The sequence below is a fragment of the Martes martes genome (genome assembly GCF_963455335.1).
Source record: "Martes martes genome assembly, chromosome: 6".
NCBI lineage: Eukaryota > Metazoa > Chordata > Mammalia > Carnivora > Mustelidae > Martes > Martes martes.
Genome location: NC_137893.1, coordinates 91,895,773 through 91,921,973, shown reverse-complemented (window position 1 = coordinate 91,921,973; position 26,201 = coordinate 91,895,773). Strand labels below are relative to the sequence as shown.

The following is a 26,201-nucleotide window of genomic DNA, read 5'->3' as shown; positions in this document are numbered from 1 at the left end:
CCTCAAGTGTGTAAGGATTGGGGCATTCTTTGCTGATGCCTGGTTTGTATAAATGGGTTTAACATACCCTGAAAGTTTTGTAATGACACTGCTCATGGTTTCCTAGCAACACTGGCGGTCAGGATGTTGTTGGCACCCTGAGCTTCACGCAAATTCCTTTGCTTGGCTCGTTCAGCCTGACGGTTGTATTCCAGGGAGGGGAGTGGTTTTAAGTCCCATTATTTAATAACAGTAACCCGAGAAATTCCACTCCCAGAGGAGGAAATCTAAGACAAGTGTTAGCATGGGGCATTTCTTATCCATCAACTATGGAAGTGAGCCTTAAAATCTCTTGCTCAAGTGCCCCATTAAAAAATGATTAAAAATCCTGTAACCCTTGATATATTTTTAAGTTAACATAATTATATGGAAACATTTAGTATACTCTTTTATGTCTGGCCTTTTCCTCTCAACATAGGGTCTCTGAGATTCATCCATTTTGTTGTCTGTATCAGTGATTCATGCTTTTGGTATTACTGAGTAATATTCATTATATAAATACATCACAGTTTGTCCATTCTTCCCTTTCTAGAAGTTTCCAGTGTTTTGGATTATGAATCCAATTTCTCTAAACATTCTCATACAAGCCTGTTATGATGATTTCCACATTAATTTTTTTTCTTGGATACATTTTTAAGATTTGCTGGAATTTCTGAGTTATAGGGTATGTGTATACATGTATATTTCATTTATTAAAAATAAATATTTATATTTATTTTTCATTTCATTTCATTTCATAATAAACTGCCAAACAATTTCACAAAGTGGTTGTACAATTTTATACTCTCACCATCAGTGTATGGGAATTCTGGTTGTTCCATATCCTCACTGACACTTGGTATTGTTAGTCTTTTTAACTTTAGCTGTTCTGGTGGTATGAAATGAACTCATTGAAGCACATTTCCCTCAGAGCTAATAACGTTGATCTCTAATGACTTTATGTGACATTCATATGTTATTTTCTGGTGAAATTTCTATTCAAGTTTTTGATCATTTTTAAAGATAGAAATCGTAATATAATCTATTTAGCCTAAGTGCACTGCAATAGCATTAAATGTTTCTAGAACAACTACTCAAACTAAAGGCAAAGATTGTCAGACTGAATAAAAATGTAACTATCTCATGATTATATATAAGGACACACAAACGTTGAAAGTAAAAACCTGAGAAAATAAATCTATAAACACTAACCAAAAGAAAACTGATATTTAAAAAAGGCAAAAAATATTACTAGAGATAAGGAGTGGCATTTTTAATTGAAGAAACAGTTCATGACCAAGATGATACAACAATACAAATAAATACGATACAATACAGTAAAATACGAGTTAAATCCTTTTGACTTGGATGATCATAAAAATAAAACATGTAAAATCTTATGGGATGCAGCAAAAGCTGTATTTAGAGGAAAATTAATGGGCTTAAATGTGTGTACTAGGAAAGAAGAAAAGCTGAATACCAATTTATCAATCACAATTATCCTAGGGTAGAAACAGCCAAGTAAAATCAAAGAGAGGAAAAGAAAGAAAATAATAAAGACAGGAGCAGAAATTAATGAAAGTGCAAAGAAATGCACAATAGAGACTATTAATAGAGCCAAATGTTTTCTAAAAAAATAATGTTAGTAAGTTCTTAATGAGACTGATCAATATAAAAAGAAAAGGCACGATTCACTGATATTGGGCTTAGAAGGGCAGGTATTATCTCAGAACATGTAAATATCACATGAACATAATATGAGGACATTATCTTAACTGATTCCTTGCATAGACTTTGCTACTTGAAGAGATTATGCTTCTTTTCTTTTCTTTTTTTTTAAGATTTAATTCATTTATTTGACAGAGGGAGAGACAGCAGAGAGAGGAACACAAGCAGAGGGGAGTGGGAAAGGGATAAGGAAGCTCCTTGAGGAGCAAGGAGCCCAACATGGGGCTGGATCCCAGGATCCTGGGATCATGACCTGAGCCGAAGGTAGATGCTTAACTGACTGAGCCACCCAGGCACCTGATTATGCTTATTTTCTTAAAGAGGTATTCAAGTCAATTTGGCAGGGTTTTTTGTAGTAAAATAATACATTGGCATTTTAGTTGCTAATCTGATGTTTTTTCAGTTTAGTTAGAGTGACCCAGTTCTACAGCTTGAAAAACCCTTTGCAAACCAACCTAGTTGGGTCTTTGCATAAGTAAAGCAGAATACCAGACATTGGCCCCAAATTATTCCAGACGATGGGCAGGCTTGCCATTGGCCCAGTTGGATCCTTTCTCTTGAATTTTAATGTGTAAATTTTCTCCGTTGTATGTGCACACAAGATCATGTCTTATGTATATTTATATCCTGCACATAGCAGACTGAGTAGAATTGTGCCCAGTAGAGGCAACATGGGAGGAAAAGTATGGGGGCAGGAAATAACATGGTGTGTTCAGGGAAGAGCAACTTATCTGGCTGCAGAATAAAAGATTTGGGGGAGGAACACCTGTGTGGCTCAGTCAGTTAAGTGTCTGCCTTCAGCTCAGGGCATGATCCCAGGGTCCTTGGATCAAGCCCTGTGTCAGGCTCCCTGATCAGCCGGAAGCCTGGTTCTCCCTCTCCCTCTGCCCTCTGCCTGCTGTTCATGCTCTCTCTCTCTCTCAAGTAGATAAATAAAAATCTTAAAAAGAAAAAACAACATTTGGGGGAATTCTGAGGGGAGAAGCTGGCAGGATAGATGGACTTGGTTCTGGTTGTGAAAGATTTTGAAAGAGATATCTTCCTGTAAATGCTTGGGACTCACCAAAGATTTCCAAACATGGAGGTGACATAAGCAAACTTGTTTGCTTATGCATGTTATGTGTTGTATTCTCTTTCCTAGAGTAACATATATATATATTATATATAAAATATATATAATATATATATGTAACATATATATGAAGTCCTCAAAATATTTTTGACTGATTAATTGATTGATAGACTCTCTTTTATGAGTTAACATGCCAACTTGCGTATACAAAGTGTTGTGGAAGATAGTTCTCTTCCTGTAAGAGTTTAAATACAGTGAGGAGATAATATTTATACACATAATACAGAAAGAAAAATGGACCAGGAGTAAAAGAACATGAATTCTAGATCCATCTCCTCCATTTTGGTTGTTTATAAAACACATAGTAGGGGTGCCTGGGTAGCTCAGTTGGTTAAACGTCTGCCTTCAGCTCAGGTCCTAATCCTGGGGTCCTGGGATCGAGCCCCAACTTGGGCTTTCTGCTCAGCAGGGAGCCTGCTTCTCCCTCTCCTGCTCCCCCTGCTTGTGCTCTCTCTGTCAAATAAACAAATAAAATCTTTAAAAACCCAAATATTTAGTAAGCATCCATGATGTGTCAGATAGCTGCTAAATTTTAGATATATACTGATCGGCTAAATAGACATGGGCTTTGTTCTCACAGAACTTTTGTGTTCAGTGGAGGATAAAGATATCAAACAATCACCAAAGTTTATTCAACAAATATATATTGAGTATCTAATATATACCAGACCCTGTTCTAGGTGCTTGAGGTGATGATGAAGAAGCAGACAGAGATCTGTGACCACAGAGGGTTTACATTCTAGTGGGAGAAGACAGAAAATAAGCTCTAGACAAAAATAGGTAAGGTATCACATCTTATTAGATGACAGGTATTATGGAAAAAGAAATTAAAAGTCAGGTAAAAGTTTTTAGTAATGGAGGGGGGTTGCAGATAAGAGTTTGGAATAGGTTGACATTTGAAACAGGACAGAGTGGCCTCATTGGCAAGGGGATGTATAAGCAAGGACTTAGAAGAGTTTGGGAAATTAACAGTGTAGACATCTGGGGGAAATGTATTTCTGGCCAAAGAAACAGCCAATGTAAAGATCCTAACACAGAGAGCATTCTGGAATGTTCCTGGCCTAGCAATGAGGCCAGATAATCTGAGCCATAGTAAGCTGAGGCGGGGGTGGGGTGGGGTGGAAAGCAGGTATCAGAAAGGTGGTGCCGATTTTGTAGGATCTTGTGGGTCATTGCAAGGACCTCACTTTTCAATAAAAGATAAAGGGCTAATATCAAGAGCCTTTAAAGTGTGTCTCTAGCATCTTTACCCTTATCTATTCTTTGAATCCTCCCCAAAGCTAGAATTCTAGAAATTCTCTAGTTTGCTCCAGGCGATTCCTGGATACAGTGCTGGAGCTAGGGTACAAGGGAGTTTTGTTAATAAAATGTTCATCTAATGTTTTGTCCAGAGTTGCACTGCTTCTTAGATTTTCACATGGTGTTTAGATGTTAAAGTGCCTTCCTAATCTCTCTGGGTTGTCACTTCAAGAGAACCATGTGCATGGTATGAAGAAGGGAAACAGGAACTAGCAGAATAGAGCACCCCATTAAAAAAAAGAGCATGGGGCGCCTAGGTGGCTCAGTGGGTTAAGCCTCTGCCTTTGGCTCAGGTCATGATCTCAGGGTCCTGGGATCGAGCCCTGCATCAGGTTCTCTGCTCAGCAGGGAGCCTGCTTCCCCCTGCCTCTCTGCCTACTTGTGATCTCTGTCTGTCAAATAAATAAATAAAATCTTTAAAAACAACAAAACAAAACAAAACAAGGAGCCTGTCTATTTGTGGCATTTGTAGGTGACATCAAATAGGCAGTAGTTCCTTCCTGCTTATCCCAGACGTGGGCCAGTTGCACTAAGAAAATCTTGAATAGTTTATTTTGTGCACTTTAGGGTTTAGTTTTTCTTCCCAGCCTTCCAAATATGTTTAGAAGTCTCTTGACCGCAAAGAATGTATCTTCTATCATGTATAATTAGTGTTCAGTGGGGTGCTGTCCATAACAGAATCTTGGCGAAGATCTGTTGACTATAATGATCACATGGATTTAAGCAGGAAAATAAAACTCAAAGCCATAAATCTTTGAGTTCTTTATTTTGGTGGTCTGTACTGATGCGACTATAGACCAGTGCATTTATCTCCTTTTCCTTCTGCCATTTAATCACCTAGTGGTGTTTCCAGATAAGAAATGCAAATGGAATTTATTACCTAACTGGCCCGTGTATAACTCACGTATCCTAGGGTATGGATGCTTGCAGAATTGTTTCGTGTCATGAATTCAGCTGCTAATGGATGAGTTACCATTGTGAAGAACTGCTCTCCCCTCAGCTGCAGAGACCTCTTGAATGTTGTCAATATTTGGAGGCAACTGGAAAAGGGAGCCCTCTTGAGTGACAAATGGCTAAATATTCAGAATTTCCATGTGGACTGGGAAGATAACTCAATCCCCCCCCTTGCTAAACTGAGGAATCTCAGAGTTCCTGGCAGTGAGGAACCCCCCCAGAACCTGCTTGAAATGATCCTTAGGAGTGAAGGAGTTAACTGAGGACGGCGGCTTTATCTTGCGTCCAATGGACTTGTGGTTTGCTGGTGAAAGTCTCTGGTAAATGATTGTTAGAGACGTCTCATGGGTAGCTGTTGCTAGTCACTGCGTTTCAAAAGCCTGTTGATTCCTCTGCAAGGTGGTACAGCACCCTCTGTCCCTTTCTTCATTTCTGATTCATTCAGGTCCTCCTGCAAAAGATCTACCAGATTCATGAACATGAACGACGAAGAAAATAACACCATCTATGACACAGTCCATAAGGAAGGGCTGTATGAGCTTCCAGACCAGCCAGAAGAGGATGAAGTTCCTCTTTATGATAACATCCACGGAGGCCTGCCAGAAAGCAATGTCTCTGCCACTGATCTGGAAACCCACGAATATGACTCTGTTTATGTGGCTGGAAGTGAGGAGAAGGGCTTGACCTCTTCCCAGCCAGAAGCAGCAGAATACCTCCTGCCTGATGAGGATCTTGCCCAGGATCTTCACCCAAAGGAGCAGCAGGAAGACCAGGGCATCTCAATGGAAGAGTTACACTCACCCACCCAAGACGAGGAGCCGGGCCCGGAGACACCCCAGAAGGATGGAGACAGGAAGACGGGAGCCCTGCTTTCCCCCCAAAACTTCACCATCCAGCAGAGCAGGGCCTTCTTCATCAGCAATTCTGCTGCTGATGGCTTGGAAGAAAACAACCCAGCTTCCACGCACCCTGAGATCAGCCTGTTTGTGAAGGTAAGGGCTGTCTCTGATAGGAACCCTTGCATGGGTGGGTGGACTAATTGGGGTCTTCTTTTGCTCCAAGTGTCCAGGAAGAGATGCGGGATGTCATGGTCTTTGGATCTCAACACATACTCAAGAGTAGGGCTGGTTAAATGAGTCAATTCCAGAGTTCCCTCCGGGCTGCTCCAAAGTATAAGAATTGGAAAGTGCATTTAAATTGTGTGTCTCAACCGTGGACTTTATAGACCACAGGCAAAGCATGTTTTTTAGAGTTCACTTCCAAGTGAGCAGAAAATGGAGCTCAAATCCTTACCTGTGTGACAGGCATTGAGTATATTTTCCCGAATGGTTAGATTTCTTTTGTCAACTCAGTTTGCAAAAATGAAACCAAGTCTTGCGAGAGGAAATCGAATCCACAGTCAGCCAGGCACCGGAGTTTCCTTCTTAGTATTTCTAAGGTCACAGATAACTTCAGATATATGGTCAATAAACGTTACCTCTGTCACTGAGCCTGCCCTTTCGGCATCAATATAACTAAAATATCTGATGAATAGTGAGATGATTTCAGTGGTAAGAGTATTAAGACGCTAATAGCCAGTATTAATGTTTAATGCTTAGATAGATAGATTCTCAGAACTTAGATACTCAGAACTTTAATGCTTATGATGATGTAGAAACTCAGAACCTCGGTAATCTTTGTTTTAGACTGATATTATGGTAAAGACTATTTATTACAATGTTATCAAAACATAAAAAAAGCATTCCAGGGCTATCTTTACGAATCATCTTTATGATTCATAAATCATGATTTATAAATCAAAGATGATTCATCTTTATGAATCACGAGGGCAGAAAGTTTTTCCCCAACATCCACTCCCTGACAATATTCATATTTACACTTTTCTTAGTATGAAGACCACGTATTAATAAATACTGTTGTTTCAACCCGCAAAACCCTCAGTTCACACTTATTTGTCCCCTTTGTGGTTTCTAATAACTCCAGTAAAATAGACTTTATTTGCTCATTGAGGATATTATTATTTTTTGACTTTGTATTTTTCCCTAGTTGTTTTGTATGTAAATTGCATCTCCTTTATTCTACCACAAGGTTTTTAAAGAGCAACTAGCAGGAGTGTCTGGCTCATACTTAGGGACCCCTCAAAACTTGCCTGGTATTATGTTATTGGGGGGGCGTGGGAGGGCTGTGAGAGACGAGGAGGGAACTTACTGTCAAGAAATCAGCAGTGTGGTGCAGGAGACAGATTTGCACGTGGTTAATTTCGGTGAAAGAGAGGCTCCGGCTGAGCATGGTGGGTATTCCCGGGAAGGAGCAATCAAGTGTGCAGGAAGGAATCAGGAGAGGCTCCACTGAGGAGGTGACTGATGTTCAAACAGGTGCATATAAGCAGCCTTCCAGCTTCCAAATCCACATCACTGTTATGTTAGTTAAAAAACAAAACAAAACAAAACCCACAAAACCCCGCACTTAGTGAGGACTAGTGGTGTAGTTTTCTCAGGACAGAATCATCCATGCAACTTTATGCAGCCGACAAGGTGGATCGTGGTCACTGGCGACACCCATTAAGACATTTGTAAATTTGGCGGAGTGTTGATTTCCCCAGAAGTTAGCCTGCTACTGGTGCTGAAGCAACAGAAGTAGGAGAAAACATAAGTATTGGCATCTCCTGCTGGTATGGGCAACAGGAAAAACTGTTTGAAGAGAATGTGTGGTCCTATGTTAATTAAGATCTGTAGTTCCCGAAAGCAAATATTGGCTTTAACGAACTCTTTAGGTTTACATTCTTTTTAATGTAATTGTTAAGTAAGATGCCTCAGCTCCTATGTGGGCACTCTTTTTTTTTTTTTAAGGTTATATTTATTTATTTGACAGAGAGAGAGAGATCACAAGTAGACAGAGAAGCAGGCAGAGAGACAGGGGAAGGAGGCTCCCCGCCGAGTGGAGAACCCAATGTGGGGCTCGATCCCAGGTCCCTGAGATCATGACCTGAGCCGAAGGCAGTGGCTTAACCCACTGAGCCACCCAGGTGCCCTGGGGCACTCTTTTTTTAAAGATCTTTAGCAGCACTTAGTAAGAAGAGCGACGCTCACCATCCCTGCTTCCCCATCCCGCACCATCCCCACCGAGGCTCTTTATTCAGTGTTGAATGGAAAATAAACGCAAAGGCAGAGCCTTCAGGGGGCTTCTCTCCTTGCTTGGGAGTGGAGGGTCTAAGTGTCACCTGCTCAGGCTGCTCCCTCCCCCCAGCTCTGGGGTGTGGGGACCGTAGAATGCTGGAAGGCTCCTGGTGTCATTCTTCCCCTGAGCCATTGTGGCGCAGACCACTTGGGCTGCATCATAACGTACTCACTTGCATGCATTTTCAGCTGTCCTAGACAAGCCAGGAAAATGTCATGTGGGTTTGTCACTGTGTGTTCAACCGACATTTTACTGAGGTTCAGCCATTTCAGGGTATCGGGCAATTGCATAATTAAAATATAGCATTTATTTATTCATTCAATGGATTGTTATTGTGTCAGGCCCTGGGTTTATAACAAAGTCCTGGGTCCCCTGCACTTTGCACTGTAGTGGGAAAAACTGGTGGACAATAAGCAGATACAACATATGCCTGGTGATGATGGAACGTTAAAGAAACATGAAACAGAGTAACGGGTGTGGACGTGTCCTACTACTGCCGTAACAGTTGACCACACAACTCAGTGGCTTGAAACAACACAAATTTGTGCTCTTGTAGTTCTGGGCATCAGAATCTGAACTAAGTCTTATGGAGCTAAAATCAAGGTGTGTGCAGGGCTGTGTTCTTTCTGGAGGTTCAGGGGGCAATCTGTTTCCTCCCCTCTTCCAGTTTCTAGAAGCTGTCTTCATTCCTGACTCCTGGCCCACGTCCTATCACTGTGGCACTCCCTGCTTCTCTCCTCACTGTGCCTTCTTCTGATCTGACTCCTCTTCTGTCCCTCTTATAAAAAGACTTGTGATTAGTTCGAGTCCCCCAGGATAATACAGGATAATCTTCATTTGAATATCCTTAATTCAATCACATCCTTCCCTATTGCCACCGAAAGCAACACTCATGGATTCTTGCAATTAGGACATGGACATGCTTGGGAGCCATTCTTCAGCTTCCCACAGTGGGACAGAGTGACAGTGAAGAGGGGGTCGAGGGGGGAGTGTGGCTGGAGTAGGGGGAGCAAGGGCGGTAAGGTGGCAACAGGTGGGGCCAGAGGGGTGGAGGTAGGCACAGAGCGCGTGGAGGAAACCCTTTCCCTTTTACTTGGGCTGATATGAGAGACCTCAGAGTTTTTTGTTTTTTAAGATTCCTTTATTTATTTTAGAGAGAGGGAGATAGAGCATGGAGGGGGGCGGGTGAGGGAGAGGGCAAGAGAGGATCTGAAGAAAACTCTGCACTGAGTGCAGAGCCTGACTGACGGCTCGAACCCATGACCCTGAGACCATGACCAGGGCTGAAATCAAGAGTAAGCCGCTCAACTGGCTGAGCCACCCAGGCGTCCCCTGGCTGCCTTTATGATGGCAGACTGCAAAAGAGAAAGAGTAGAAGCAGAGAGGACAGTTTGGAGGCAGTTGAAAAACTAGACAAGGGACGATGGGGGATTGGCCAATGGTGACCACAGTGGAAGTAGAGTGGAGTAGGACTACAATGGCTTTGAAGAGTGAGCCTAAAGCTTCTGCTGATGTGACGTGTAAAGAAAGAGAAGAGCCAGGGTTGACTCTAGGGGTTTTGACCAGAGCTACTGAGTGAGTGGAGATGTTATTCCCATTTCACCTATGACGTCTTCTCCAGGAATATATGCTCAAGAAAATGTGCTCATACAGTCACTCATACACGGTCTTTCCTCCCTCCCTCCTCCCTCCCTCCCTCTCACCTTTCCTCCATCCTTCTTGCCATCTGCCCATCCATCCATCCATCCATCCATCATTTACAACATACTAACTACATGCCAGGTACTGGACAAGAGACAAACACACCATATCTTAATGCCAACTGTCCTGTAGGGGAAGACAGAGAAACACAATTCTTGAAGATAATAAAAGGAAAGACATAATTGCTTCTTGGTCATTCACTGAGATCCAGTGGAAAAAAGGTACCTAGTGAGAGTTGTAGTCCATATTATAGACAGCCAAGACGGGTGGTTGGTTCAGAATTTGCCACACAGGAGTGTGCAAATTGTCTTTATGCCTTCTGCTAAAACTGAGGGACCTGCAGACATAATTGTGTTTGTATGTGTGTGTATAAGAGACAGAGAAAGAGAGAGGGAGAAAGCGGAAAGAGACAGAGACAAAGTAGGAGAAAGAGAAAGGGAGGAAAAGAGAGGGATTTCTGGCATTTTGTTTAATGCAAAGAAAAAGTATTCTGATGATGGTTATTATATAGAAAAATGGTACAAATGAACACCACCATCCTGCACATAATTGATGCCACTGATTATGGCAGGCAGTGTATGTCACAGAGCAGGTTATGGAAATCTGCATGGTTTGAAATGTGGCTTAGCCAATTAATTTCTGTTAAATTGTTAAGCTTCTCTGAGCCTCAGTTTTCTCTTTGGTAAAATGGGTTTTATAATAGTAAGCTCCTCATAGGATTGCTATGAAGATTAAATAAGATAGTCCATATAATTGCTTGGTATAGTATCTGACATACAGTAAGTGCTCAATATTTGTGAGCGTAAGCTATTATTTATTGTGATGCACCTGAACCATCCACAAAATAATAATATTTATTTTAAGCACTGTGCCTTATATTTAGTAGACATTTCATGAATGTACCATTAGTTGATCCTAACACAGACAGTGAAATATTGTGGAAAAAGCACTGGTCGGGATATTCAAATACAACTTTGTCAATAATTTGCTATCAAACATTCTTGGATCCACATTCCCTCATTTGATTTCAGGGTATATGGTCCCAGCTCTTTACAAGAGGGCACACATATGCTACCACATATTACCCACTCTGGGATACCAATTGACAATGATTATTATCTCCAGATTTGGGTATGGTTGGAAGGACCAACATGAGACCAGCATGCTTTGCCCTTCAGTTCATGTGCAGCCCATTCCTTGGAAAGCATCTGCAGAGTCTGTCTCTGATGAGGAACTCATAGTATCCCCATCCAGGGTTGCACACGTTGTGCACTGAGCACATTTAGGAGGGACTGTTAGCTATGTAAATGGTACCTTCTGAAGTCAGGCAACATAATAGCCCTTGTTAATGTTTCTTAGACTTGTAGCCTGGAAACTTGGTTCTAAAGGAGCGACTCCTTATAATTTGGTTCAGCATAGCAGAAAGTGTCACAGAATTATTAGTAATTGTTGTTGTTATAGCACAGGAAGCTGGTGCTGTCTCAGGTGTCATGGTATCCAAAGTGGGGGATTCAACATAATTCACGAGATATTAGAATATTAGAATTCGTATATAGAATAGTAAGCAATATTTCTATTTAATTTTGTGTAGTCCTCTTACATGTTAATTTTTAGCTATTTAATAATGTGCACAGTGAGTTCTTCCAGTTGTACATCAGTATAATTTGTAAATGAATGAATAAACCTAAGTTGTGGGTAAATGTTGAAATTTTGTATTGATAGCGATGTTCAGTTTTTAAAATCTTATGGGCATATAAGGACTCCCTTTCTCTTCTGCCAGCATCTGAGGGCCTGGGAATCTTTACTTGGCCAAGCTCTGGTGCGAACAAGTTCCCTCACCTTCCATATCCTTCCTGGAAGTTTTCTAAAGCTGAGGTTTGTTTGGGGGCAGATAAAAATTCATCATTGCAGGTGAGAAACTGTAAAATGCCACGAGAAAAGAGGGAAATGCAGCTGGATTGGGATGTTCATATGTGGCTCAGTTGAGGAGTCAAGGAGGACATTGCAGGCACCGGGTTCAGCATAAGCAAAGGCACAGCAAATACGAATGTGTGTATGACTCCATCTGATTGGCTGGAGTGGAGAGAAGCCATGCACAGTTTCAAAGCAGATGACGAGGTCGATGACCTAGCAAGGCAGTTTGCATGGCAAACTGGAGGGCTTGGATATTATCCTGAAGTCTACCGAGAGTGGTATCGGGAGCAAAGCCATGTTTAGGATGATGGAGAGGCAAATTAGATAGCATTTCCGCATACTGCTTGGTCAGGACCCAATAGACATGTAGCAAGCTTCGTTTCTTTTTGTTTGTTTTTGTTTTGTTTTATTTTTGCAAGCTTCATTTCTAAAATTAGTTCAAGCACTTAGATATAAATTCAGTGTGTGCAATGACCACCTATAGTTTTTTTTGTTTTTTTTGTTTTTTGTAATTTCTTCATTCAACTATCTGGATATGTCCAACTATTTAGATACTTGGCTACATACAGGCAAACTTCTGGAAAGCACTAGCCAGCGTGATGCTGATTTATATTCTAGCTATATGTACATCTAGTTATGTTATATTTGGGTTGGAGAATATATGGGTTCAGCACCAAGTTTTTATTGATATCATTTTAGGGTAGTTTTAAAAAATGTGTTTCTATGGTCTGTCTTAGCTTTGCTGGGCTAGTTAGAAGTTGTAGCTATCACATAGATGTCTAGAAATGTGGGGAGCCCTGCAAGGGTCTTCCTATTCCATGGTCCCTGGTGTCACTAATAAGGCAGGCTAAATGTGTCCTTGGAAGCACTGTGAGAAGAGACAAGTCTGACCCTGTTGCATGAGCCCAATCATGCTTTCATGGAACAAATGAAGCTTATTTTAAAACAGAGCAATGAGCAGGTTTGAACAAAGATTTCTATTCTTCTCATAATTTCTTCTTCATTAGGGTGCTGGGAACACAATCAAACCCCAATTTTATTCAAAATCATTTTCTGGGTCCCCATATGAATGAGTTGGCTTTGTGAACCAATGCCATCAATCAAAGAGGTCACAGAATTCTAGCGCTATGATAAGAAAATTAAAAACCAGAGGAGTCCACAAACTTGCCCATGGCTGCCTGCAAATTAGTAGCAAGCTGGGACTTGGGCTACTTTCCAGGGCACTTTCCTTTATATTGACATTTCTAGCCCGGGAGGCTGGATGTTCATGGATATGCTTCGGGAGGTTCTGGAACATTCTAAAAGTCTATTTATTTATTTATTTATTTAGTGGAGGATAATCTCATGACGCCTCAAGTTTATTTATCATTATGATTCATTCCATTTGCCGTACCTAGGTATTCATGCCTTGTATGTCCATGTGGGAGGGAGCAGAATGTGTGATGAATGGCCTAATTCATTCTTTTTCTCTCCTTTGGGGCCAGCTGCTTGCTCTAAACCTTTTAGTATCTCAAGAAATCTTGTGGGGAAACCCTCCCAAAAGGGTAGTGAAGGAGCAGGACCTGAATCTTCATGGGGATTATGTCAGCTCTGAAAATGAAGGCGAGGTGATATTCTGACATAAATACCCATACTAGGAGCCACCTGTTTTCTAGGGGAAATTTTGGACATTTTCCTGCAAGGACTATAAGCTCTATGTCCATGTACCCACAACTACCTTGGTGGGCAATATTGTCACTTATACAAACTAAACTTTTGAGTAACATAGATTTCTACCTTTTCACTTCCCCATAGTCTAGTCAATTTCATTCCCTGAATGTTCTTTTCTCTCCATCTTGGCCACCACTGGCCACTGTCATCTTGGCCACAGTTACTCAACCGGTCCCTCGGCCTCTGGGCTCAGCTCCCCGCCAAGAAGCCCCCACCTAGTCACCAGAATGGTCCAGATAAAGAGCACATCTGACCATGCTCTGTTTCTAGCAGTGCAACACTCCCCACTGTCCCCATGGAAAAGGCCAGCAAGAAGGGAATACATACGAAGGTCTACATGCTCCATCAGCCTTTCAGCCAAGACTTACAGCATTAGCTGTTACTCCCCACTCACTCTTTGCCTTGAAAAGTGTTGACTTGTATTTTACTGCATCCTTCATGCCTTTTAAAGACTGGGCTTTTGCTCACATTGTCCCTTTCCATGCTATCCCTTCTGGAGACAACCCACTGTCCTAGAAGTCATCTCTTGTGGATGCATTTTCTGGCCCCTCCAATCAGGGCTGGTTGGAGTCTCCTCCATTACTCCAATGTATCTGTTTTCTAGGGTTCCCATAGCAAAGTGCTTCAAACTGCATGGCCTAAACAACAGAAATTTATTTTCTCCACCAAGGTGCCAGCAGAGTTGGTTTCTTCCAAGGCCTCTCTCCCTGTCTTATAGATGGTCATTTTCCTCCAGTGTCTTCACATGATCTTTTCTCTGTGTGTGTCCATGTCCTAATTTCCTCTTCTTATAAGGACTAGTCCCATTGGGCCAGGGCCCACCTAATGATCTCATTTTAACTTCATTAACTCATTAAAGATCCTATCTCCAAATACAGTCACATTCTGAGGTACTAGGGATTAGGATTAAACATACACATTTTGGGAAAACACGATTCAGCCCATAACACTGAATGCTACAATTACCTCTTTATATCTGTATCTCTCTCTCTAGCTGTGAACTCTTGCCTTTTTTTCCATGCTCATATACTCAATCCATGGCTACTTAATGATGATTGAATGAAGGAAGGGAAGGAGGGAGGGGGCAATTAGCTACCCCCAAGGATGCTCAGGGCAATGCAGCAGCAGGAAGGCTGGTCCCGGGGGACTGCAACAGTGGTGCTCCAAGCCCCCATATTAGTTTCTTAGAGTCACTGTGACAAATGACCATAAACTGGAAGTTTTGTTTTCTCACAACACTGGAGGCCAGAAGTCTTCAGTCAAGGTGTTGGCAGAGCCACACTCCTTCTGCCAGCTCTAGGGGAAAGTCCTTCCTCGCTTGCCCCAGCCTCTGGTGGCTCCCGACATCCCCTGACTCATGCCTGCATCGCTCTAGCCTCTTCCATCATCACATGGCCTTCTCTCCTGTGTCTGTCTCTGTTTTCTTCTCTGAAGATTTTATTTATTTATTTGAGGGAGAGAGAGCATATGAGAGAGAGAGAGAGCTTAAGAGAGAAAGTCTGAGCATGGGGAGGGGCAGAGAGAAGAATGTGTGTGTGTGTGGGGGGGGGTGTTGCTCGATCCCAGGACCCTGAGACCATGACCTGAGTCAAAAGCAGAGGCTTAACCAACTGAGCCACTCAGATACTCCTTTCCTCTCTTCTCCTATCACTTGTCAATGGATTTAAGACCCTTCCTAATCCAGGATGATCTCATCTCAGGATCCTTAATTTAATTAGAGCCACAAGGTTCTGGCTGGACCCAGCTTAGGGGAGGGAGGCACTCTTGACTCACTGCAGCCTCTGCAGGTAGGAATTAGTCAAGATGAAGCATGGACACGTGACAGCCAGTCCTGGGGTCCATATTGCCACCAAATGCAAGGGGTTCTATGAGAAGCCAGGGGACTGTTTGCACCTTCATCTCCTTAGATCCCAGACATTGATGAGAATGCCTGGCACGTTCTTCACATCATTCTGACGCTGGGCAGAAAGCCAGTATTCTGAGTGCTTAATTTGATTTGTTGAGCTCCGAAGGAACATTACAATCAGAGGACTTGAGGATTCCCACAGCTGTCAGTGTTCAACAGTACAAGGGACAGCCTGTGTTAACAGTGTCACCATAGCTAATGCAATGTGTCCTTCCTCCTGGGCCCGCCTTTGTGTTTCTGCATCCATATAATTGACCTAACACTGTCTGTCAATAGACACAGAAGCCAAACCAAACACATTAACTAGGAGAAGGTGAGTAGTGTCAACACTGGGGGCGAGAACACCAACTGACTTGAAGGGGGCTGCCAATCACAAGATTGGGGGAGGGGCTTGGTGTTGGACTAGTGGATGACAGATCCTTTTCTGGGCTCCCATTTTCTTTCTCTCTCTCCCTTTTTTTTTTTTTTTTAAATTTTTAAAAGATTTTATTTATTTGACAGAGAGAGAGATCACAAGTAAACAGAAAGGCAGGCAGAGAGAGAGTGGGGGAAGCAGGCTCCCCGCTGAGCAGAGAGCCTGATGCAGGGCTGGGTCCCAGGACCCTGAGATCATGATCTGAGCGAAGGCAGAGGCTTTAACTCACTGAGCCACCCAGGCGCCCCACTCTCTCTCTCTTTTTAAGGTATTATTTATTTCTTCGAGAGAGACAGTGCATGAGTAATGCGGAGGAGGCAGAGGGAGAGGGAGAGGGAGAGGGAGAAGCAGACTCCACACCGGGCAGAGAGCCTGACTCGAGGCTCCATCCCAGGACCCTGAGCCTAAGACAGACACATAACTGACTGAGCCTCGCAGGCACTCCTGAGCTTCCATTCTCTAAAGAGCGGTTCACCAGACTGTTACATCATTGAGGAAGGGACCCTATTTTACTTATCTCTGCAGCACAGTGTCTCATGGGCTGCTGGACTTGTCATAGGGCCTCTGTAGGTGTTGCTCAGAGTAAAATGAACTCCCAGGTATCCTTCACTGACCTAATGGAGTAAAGACCATCCCCTGGAACAAATGTGCATATTTGGACATTTAACTTCTCTGCTTTAAGCCCTGTCCCTAGCCAATGTGGTCCAGTCCACCCCTGAGCATAACCAAGATGGCAGCCCTGCCCCCAACAAGCTAACGACCTCTCTGGCCCCATCTCCCTCCACATTGTGCCTCACTCGTTATGCCCCCGGAACGCTGAGCTCAGTCCAGACTGGTTTTGCCTAGGCTGACTCCTCTGTCTATGGCATTTCCTCCCCTCTGTCATCTGACCAACTTCTCTTCATCTTCCCAGACTCCAATACCCTGGAAAGCCATTTCCAAACCTCCAGGTTGTTCTATGTGATACTCCCTTAGTGTTTACCTCCATCAGAGCACGTGTCACCTAATATTACAATCATCCAAGGAAGGCTGCTCCTCCCTAGTCTGAAAGCACTGCAGGAAAAGCGTTCTGGGCCATTTCTTACTCCCCTCTGTGGGTACACCCACTGTTAGCACGGAGCATGGCCCGTAGTCAGGGCTCATAAATATTTGTCAAATTGATTGAAACTGAACAGGTTGTGGGAAGAGCAGTTAAGTTCTTTTAATTAATTAATTAATTAGACAGACAGAGATCACAAGTAGGCAGAGAGGCAGGCAGAGACAGAGGGGGAAACAGGCTCCCCGCTGAGCAGGGAGCCTGATGTGGGGCTCGATCCCAGGACCCTGGGATCATAACCTGAGCCGAAGGCAGAGGCTTTAACCCACTGAGCACTGAGCCACCCAGGCGCCCACCCGCCTCCGCTTTTTTTTTTTTTTTTTTTTTTAAAGAGTAAACTTATTCGTATATTTTGGGAAATGTGGTCAGCCTTAAAGCAAATGCCCTTACGTCCCTGCATCCATTGATATTTGACTTGGAGGGGGGTGGGTGGGTGGGTGGTGAATCCTGATAAGAAGGCAGCTGCTAGAGGGGGGAAAAACAAAGAGGAAATTCATACTTACTGAATGTTTACTTTGAACCATGCTCTGTGCTAGGCCACCTGCTCTCCCGGTATTATTTCTGCAGTAAGACTTAGGAGCTAGGTCCCCATCTGGATTCTGACACCGACTAGCTGTGCAACACTGGGGAAGTCACAGGCACTCTCTGGGCCTTAGACTTCTCACCTGTAAAAAAGACAGTTGTCGGAGACGAACCTGAGATCCTCCACAGATTCTAACCTGCGGGGCATGGAACTTCATTCTACCCTGCAGTAAAATTGTCTCCGTCCCACGGGGACCTTCTGTCTTTCACATATGTTTATATTATTGCCATGCTCTGAAGTATATATTGAACATACTCTTAGGGAGTCCTGTGATGTTTAAAATAGGGCAAGGAGGAAATGATGAGTAAAGAAGAGAGATGTTCACACAGCGTAACAGGATTTTGACTCAAATCATACTGAATAACAGCAGGTTTTGGAACTTCACTGACTTTTTTGCTCCTTTAAGTAGGTTTATTATTTGCATGGCTCAAAATTTCAAAGGTACAAAAGATAGAGTCTCTCCTCCATCGTATCCCCTCAGATACTCCATTTGCATTTCTGAAGCAATTCATTCTAAAAATTTCACATATGTGTTTCCAGAGATATTTTGTGCACATTCCAGAATAGATATGTGTGTTCAATATTTGAAATTCTCTCCTTTTTTTCCCATTTATTTAATACTTATGACTTACCATATATCCTATTATATTCTTTGCTTCTTTGGGGCAATATTATGGGGATATAATTTGCATACATCTAGCAATTTTGAGTGTACACTTCAGTAAGTTTTGACAAGTGTATACAATTAGTAACAAGCACCACGATCATGATGTAAAACATTTCCATCACCTCAAAAAATTCCCTCCTGTTCATTTGTCATGAATCTCCTCCTGGTCAGCCTCTGACTCCTGGAAACCACTGATCCTCTTTCTATCACTATACGTTTGCCTTTTTAGAAAGTATATAAATGGAGTTATCCTCTGTGTAGTCTTTTGTGTGTGGTTTTTCTCACTTAACATTATGCTTTTGGATTCATTCGTGTTGATATATATATCAGCAGTTCGTTCCTTTTTATTACTAAGTAGTATTCCACTGTATGGATATGCCACAATCCGTTCATGCATTCACCAGTTGATGGACTCTTGGGTTCTTTCTCAGTTTGGGGCTTTTATAACAAAGGGACTGTAGACGTGCACACATAAGCTTTTGTATTGATTATGCTGTCATCTCTCTTGGGCAAATACTTAGGAGTGGAATTCTTGGATCATACGGTCGGTGGATATTTCACCTTATTAAAAATTTCCAAATTATTTTCCAACTGACTGCCAGAAATTTGATGAGACTTCTAGTTGGTTTCTTTTCAATGTTTGGTATTTTCAATCTTTTAAGTCTTAGGCATATTGGTAAATGTATAATGGTGTTTCCTTGCAGCTTTAATTTATATTTTTTAAAAATTCTAGTCTTGCTATAGTTAACATACAGGGTTATATTCATGTCAAGGGTACAATATAGTGATTCAGCACTTCCATACATTACCCAGTTCTGATCATGACAAGTGCCCTCCTTAGTCCCCATCTCCTGTTTCACCCATCCCCCCACTCACCTCCCTTCTGGTGACCCTCGGTTTGGTTTGTTCTCATCTATTTCTTGGTCTTTCTTTCTTTTCTTATCCTGTGTTCATTTGGTTTTTTCTTAATTTCCACATATGAGTGACTTATATCGCTTAGCATTGTACTCTAGGATCCACCCATGTTGTCAAAATGTCTCATTTCTTTTTTTATAAATGAATCATATCCCATCGTATATATCCACCACCTCTTCTTCATTCATTCATTAATCAGTGGACCCTTGGGCTACTTCCACAATTTGGCTCTTGTAAACAGAGCCACTCTGAACATAAGGGTGCATGGATCCCTTTGAATCAGTGGTTTGTATTTTTGGGTAAATACCCAGTAGTGCAATTAGTGAATTGCAAAGTAGTTCTATTTTTAAGTTTTTGAGGACCCTCCATACTGTCTTACATGGTGATGGCATCAGTTTTCCTTCCCACCAAACAGTGCAAACTGTTCCTTTTTCTCCATATCCTCGCCAACACCTCTTGTTTCTTGTGTTTTTTATTTTAGCCATTCTGTCAGGTGTGAGGTGATACCTCGTTGTGGTTTTGATTGGCATTTCCCTGATGATGAATGATGTTGAGTTTTATTATTTTTGTATAGTGTCTTTTGTATTGAATTTTAAGAGTTCTTTATATCATCACAATACAATTTCTTTATTAGATAAGTGTTTTTCAAATAGTTTACAAGTTTGTGGCTTGACTTTTCAATTCCAGAGTAGTGTCTTTTGAACACAGAAGCTTTTGATCTTGAGGAAGTCCATTTTTCAATTTTTTTCTTCTATGATTTGTGCTTTTGTGTCCTAAGATATGATTGTCTAACCCAAGGTCACAAAGATTTTCTTCTATATTCTCACATCATCTTTTAAAAAGGACATCTTTATTTCTTCCTTTCCAATCTGTATTCTTTCTTTTACTCCTTCCTTCCTTGCTTTGTTCTCATTTTTACAAGGAAAATATGCAATCTTTCATCATTAAAGATGACATTAACTGTATGCCTTTCACAGATGTCTTTATTTTTAAGATCTTATTTAGTTATTTTAAAGATTTTATTTATTTATTTGAAAGAGAGAACAGAAGGTGGGAGGGGCTGAGGCAGAGGGAAAAGCAGACTCCCCCGCTGAGCAAGAACCCTGACATGGGGCTCGATCCCAGGACCCTGAGATCATGACCTGAGCCCAAGGCAGATGCTTAACCAACCGAACCACCCAGGCGCCCCTCACAGATGTCATAAGTTCCTCTCTATTCCTAGGGGTTTTTTTGAGAGTTTTTTAAAGCATGAATGTGTATTGAATTTTGCCAAACGTGTTTTATCATGTGATTTTTCTTTTTTAAAAGATTTTATTTATTTTAGAGAGAGCGTGTGAGTGAGCACATGCCAGTGAGAACATGTAAGTAGGAGGAGGGCAGAGGGAAAAGGAGAATCGCAAGCAGACTCTCTGCTGAGCACAGAGCCTTCCTGTGGCGGGGTTAGATCTCATGACCCCAAGACCAAGACCCAAGCCAAGATCAAGAGTGGGTCACCTAACCTGCTGAGCCACCCGGGCACCCCTCCTGTGATTTTTCTGCTAATGTGAAATAAATTCATTTATTTTCTGGTGTTAAACCAACCTTATATTTCCAGGATCAGTCTTACTTAGTCATGATTTATCATTATTGTTATAGATTGCTAGGTTTGATTTACTACAACTTTGTTAAAATCCTTGCCTCAGTATTCATGAGGAGTATTACTCTGTAGTTTTCTTTTAATTTCTTTGTCTGGTTTTGTTATCAAGATAATGCAGGCCTTACAGAGTGAGTTGAGGATGTGTTTCCTCCTCTTCTGTTTACTGGAAGAGATTTTGTGGAATTTTTTTCTTTAATAGAGTTTCATAGAGTTTGCCAGTGGAGGCATTTTCACTAGAAGTTTCCTGGTGGGAAGGTTTCTCCCTCCCTTAAAATTCAGTGTGTTTAATAGATATAGGGATATCCAGGGATATCTTTCTTTGTGGGTGAATTTGGTAATTTTCACCCCTCAAGTTATTTGTTGATTTAATCTCAGTGTTGAATTTATTGCCAATTCTCTCCTTATCATATTCATGCTTTCTCCCACCTTCTTAAACATATGGAGTCTATTCTTAATGACAATTTTTTTAAAAGATTTTTTTATTTATTTGACAGACAGAGATCACAAGTAGGCAAAGAGGCAGGCAGAGAAAGAGGAGAAAGCAGGCTCTCCACGGAGCAGAGAGCCCAATGCGGGGCTTGATCCCAGGACCCTGGGATCATGACCTGAGCCGAAGGCAGAAGCTTTAACCCACTGAGCCACCCAGGCACCCCCTTAATGACAATTTTAATGTCCTTGTACACTAATTCTATCACCTTATCCATATATATCTAATATATCCATATATATGGGCATGAAGTTTATTTTTATTGATTGGTCTTTTCTTTAATTATGAGTTTTGTTTTTCTAGTTATTTGCATAGTCTAGTAATAGATTTTGACTGCCAGACATAGTGAATTTTATGTTGTTTGTTACTGGATTATGTTATGTTTCTTTAAAGTGTTGGGCAGTTAAGTTACTTGGAATGAATTTTATCCTTTTGATGCTTACTCATAATTTTTCTAAGGGTGAGTCTAGAAAATCCCACCCTAAAAAATGGTTTAGCTCCACTACTGAAGCAATATGCTTCTAAGGACTCCATCTAATGTGTACGGGGTCTTTCCACTCTGACTGCTGGGAAACAAACTACAACCAGTCCTATGTGAGATTCTGGTACTGTTTCTCCTACTCATTTCCATTTCTTTCCCCACACTTGGTAGTTTCTCCCTCCCTCTCTCTCTCTTTCTCTCTACATCTCCATCCCCTCCAGTATTTAGATCGGTGAACTCTAGCTCCCTGATGTTTCCATGCCCCAGACTGTGTTGTCTCCTCAACTGACAGAGACTGTCCTGCTGTATTTGGATTCTGTGCTGCCTATTCCCAATGTCCAAAAACAATCACTTTGTAGAGTTGGTCTGCTTTACCAGTCATTTAAAGTAATGTTCTAATTGTTAAGTGTAAATCTGGGTTCTTCTGTTCCATTCTGGCCGGAAGTGGAGGTTGTCCTCATCTACTTTAAGATTCCTACTTCTTTTGAGTTGCTTCTCCTTTCTTTCCAATCATTGGTCCCTTGAGTTCAAGTTTGAATCACGGTTTGGAATGTAGTCATAAAGCCCAACCGGACTAACATCTAATGATAGTGACACCAAAATGATTTTGTGGGAGACAAGCATAGCAAATATTTTGGCCTTCAGACAAAGGTTGTTTGCTGACCTTCCTTCTTTCTATTCTCTTTTAAGAGAGTATGTTGTCACTTGTAAAATCTTTATTTTGTACCTTTGAAGAGACAGAAAACAGATGTCCCAGCTAATCCTTCACCAGCACAAGCCAGAAGGCAATGCCATCTTTTAAACCTCTTCCCATTCAAACTCTAGTGATTCCATGAGATCTTCAGGAAAATCCTAGGAGTGGGCTTTACTACTCCCAAGAGGGAATCCTATTTTCAAGCTACCTTCCAGTACCCAGGCCCTAAGCATCCAGAATGAATTTGTGTGTGAACAGTATTGTGTCCATAGGAAAATGGGCTAACTGGCAGCTCTGCCTTCAGATGACACTCCCTCAAAAATATGAGATGACCTCCCACGTGAATGAGGCCCGAGACCAAGTGTTTTGTGCATGACAAACATCTTGTGAAGACAAAGATTAGAAATCTGGGCTTTAAGCCATGCCTCATTTTTATGCTCTGTAGCAGAGCCTTCCACATCCCTTCATGAGTCCGTGGGTCAACAGCAGTGCCAGGCCTGTCACAAGCCATCAGCCTCCCATTACTGCCAAGGTTTGGTGCACAGCAGTAACATGGCAACAGCCAAAATATAAGAGAATGCATTGTTTAGGAAACCACTAACGTCCTGAGGTTTCGATGATAACAATTGCAAAGCAAATATATGGGATGGTGTTGAATAACTGACATAAGGGCCTCGTGTTGACTGAGCCAAAGCTGGGTGTGTTTTCCCTCTCCAGAAATACCCTAGTCCTGTGCTGCTGTGGTGGTGGGAAAGGAGGGCACTGCCTAGATCCTCTTCTTCTATTGGCAGTAGCAACCCTCTATAAACTGGCACGGTTATCCTAGAACAATGCTATTTGAAACAACCGTCATGAGCCATATGGGACTATTTACATTTAAATTAATTTAAATGAAAAAAATATTGGAGATTCAGTGCCTTGGTCATGAGCCACATTTCAAGGGCTTGACAGCCACATGGGGCTAATGGCTACTGTATTGGAAAGAGCAGATGTGGAATATTGCTACTGTTGCAGAAAGTTCTGTAAGACGATGCTATGATGCTATCCCAGGGTGAGCTGGGTTCAGATCTAGCAGAACAGCAACCAGCAGTGTGGTCACAGACCCCTCTCTTTATTCCTTTGTCTGGAAATAAGAAGATGGGTGACTGGCTTTAGTGAGACAAAAGAGTGGTCATGCCTACAAAATAATTATTCCTATTATTAAATTATTATTAAATTATTCCTATCATGAAAATTATTCCTATTATTAAATAGTACCTGTGCTACAAGTTTGTAGGAATCAGTTGGTTTAAACGGGGAACACTTCAGGCAAAGATCTTCAACTAATAATCAGCTCTTGTGAATCTCAGTAAAGCTGTCCATATCCATGGGCCAAACCCAGGCTCACTGAGACTCTCTCTGGAGCAAGTTGCTAACCATCAAAGCCACAGTAACTTTGAGGATCAAAGAAGCTGCTGCTTCAGTCACTAGGGCCAATGGAGCATTAATCCTGAAACCCAGACACACAGATGAGGGTCCTTCTTCTTCCTCAAAATAACTTAGCAAGTTAAAGCAGGGAAGGTTACCTGGGGTGGGGGAAGGGGGTTGTTTACTGAGCAAATGTGAGGGTGAAGGTTGAACAATTCTCTTGTGAGTGGGGTAAGTTCTTATTCTACAATAAAACATTTAATAGTTGTGTGCATGGGCTCAAGTCAATTGTCTACACCTTTCTAGGCATCCCTTTCATCCCTTTCAAATCAAAGTTCAATTAATCTTTATAGAGCCTGTACTCTGGACTTCATGCTGATACTGGAGAGATGGAAAAGCAATTTAAAGTGTGTTTCTTTCTGTGAGACTGTGACCAGCTGGATCAGGGAGAAGGATGAACACTGTGAAGCATTTAGAAATTAATACAAGAGAAACAGTTTCTAGAATATGCGATGCACCATTCCAGATAAGCACAGAGGGCATTCAGAGATGAACATGGATTGGATTTACCTGGGAAGGCTTCATGGAGGAAGCAGGTCTTAAACTCTGAAGGAAATGTGGGCAATGGGGTAAAAGGTAGGAATCAGTGTCTCCGCTTAGTGCCAGGTGTTGGGGATCCAGCGGTGAACACCATGGGCACAGTCCCTGCTGCTGTAGATTTAGAAAGAGCAGTCTATCATTTCTTTGGTTCTCCCAAGAGACCAAGACCTTAGGAAATGCAGAAGAACCTTGTGGAGACTTGCCCTGTCTTTACAATCTTAGGACACAACTCTTCTGGCGAAAACAACCTTGAACTCCATCTGAATTATGATTGGCAGGAAGAGTCCCCACTTCCAGATGTAAGGGAGCTGTGCCTTGTAATGATTTTGGAGAGCGTGCTGACCAGGATGTGCTGATGGGGTTGATTCTGGTTTCCCCAGGCCCTCAGTGGTTTCATGACTTGAGGTGAGGAAGGAATAGAACTTCCAAGCCTCGCCTTCTGGGAGAGCTCCAGTTCATGTCTTATTGTGACCCCATCATAACACTTGTAAGATTTCCTATGAATTGCAAACCCTCATATGAGCTAGAAGAGCATCTGTCTGCTCATTACAGGAACCATGACCATGGCTTTAAGAGTAGGGTTTATTTTTCATGTGTGGTGAGAGCCCAGGAGGCTGGCTGTTGGGGTGAGGTCAGCCAAGTCCATGGTGAGGTCTACAGCTGCCCTTTCCTCTTAGTCACAAGGTGTGGGGGAGTGGGGGGCACACTGTAGAACAGGGGTTGGGTCCACCCTCCACAGAGTAAAGCAGTTCCCCCAGCACCTGGAAAAAACAGGGATATTAAGGAAGGTTGAAGGGTAATGTTCTTGCATAGGTGATGAAGCGTGCCTGCCACCTCCCTTCAATTACCTTCTCCCTTGTGTTGCTGGGGCTTTTCTTTCCAATGAACATCTTGTCTTAGGGCAAGAGGGATGATGATCTCGCTTCTCTTCCTCGCTCCCACTGTGGGCAGACTGGCAGCATGGGAGGTCCGTGGACTTCTGAGTCAACCCCGGTTCTCATCCCAGTGAGGCCATTTATAAACCGGTTGAACAAGGGCAAATCTCTTCACCTCTTGGAGCCTTGTTTTCCATTCCTGCCCATATCACAGACTTGCTTGGAAGGTTAAACTGTGGTTATCCGACTCATTCCTGCCATGTGGTGGGAGCTCACTCAAGTATCTGGGCAAGTTGGGCTTACTATCTGCTTCTCTGAGAAGGAGCAACATTGCTGTTCTCAGGTCCCCAGGCTAATTTCACATTAAGAAGGAGGCAAAATATCCTCCTGCCTGAACTGGCTCTGTCTATAGGGACGATATCACACCTTCTGAATTAATTTAAACACAAAACCAAGCCAAAATGATACAGACAACACAAATGTGTATCTGTTTTAAACCCTAACATCCACCAAGCTGAAATTGCTAAGTGATGTACAGTGTGGCCTTGTTCTTGAAATAGCTGAGACAGGCTGCACACTTCTGTCATAACGTCTCCAGGAAAATGGGGGAACAAGCCTATGATTGTTCCCGACCGTGCTTGTATTGGTAAGCGGTCTTAGTTGCAGACAAAAGAATCCACTCTAGTAGTTTAAGCAGAAAGGATTCATTACAGAGTGTTAGGAAATTCACAGATTTTTCTGGGAGGGCCCGGGCCAGGCTTAAGTGCTATACCTCCAAGGACAAAGAAGCCTGGAGAAATCCTGAA

The 26,201-nt window shown here is 42.2% G+C and overlaps 1 protein-coding gene across 1 annotated transcript in view; it reads left to right on the top strand.

Moving 5' to 3' along the window:
* Window positions 1-5,610: 5,610 nt before the first annotated feature.
* CLIC5 (chloride intracellular channel 5) overlaps window positions 5,611-26,201 on the top strand; it is a gene marked incomplete at its 5' end in the record, with an annotated part of 156,681 nt that continues 136,090 nt past the window's right edge. Inside the window, one exon of the mRNA XM_080806300.1 lies at window positions 5,611-6,123. Within this exon, the coding sequence (XP_080662426.1) occupies window positions 5,611-6,123 (513 nt within the window). The remainder of the gene's footprint in view (window positions 6,124-26,201) is intronic.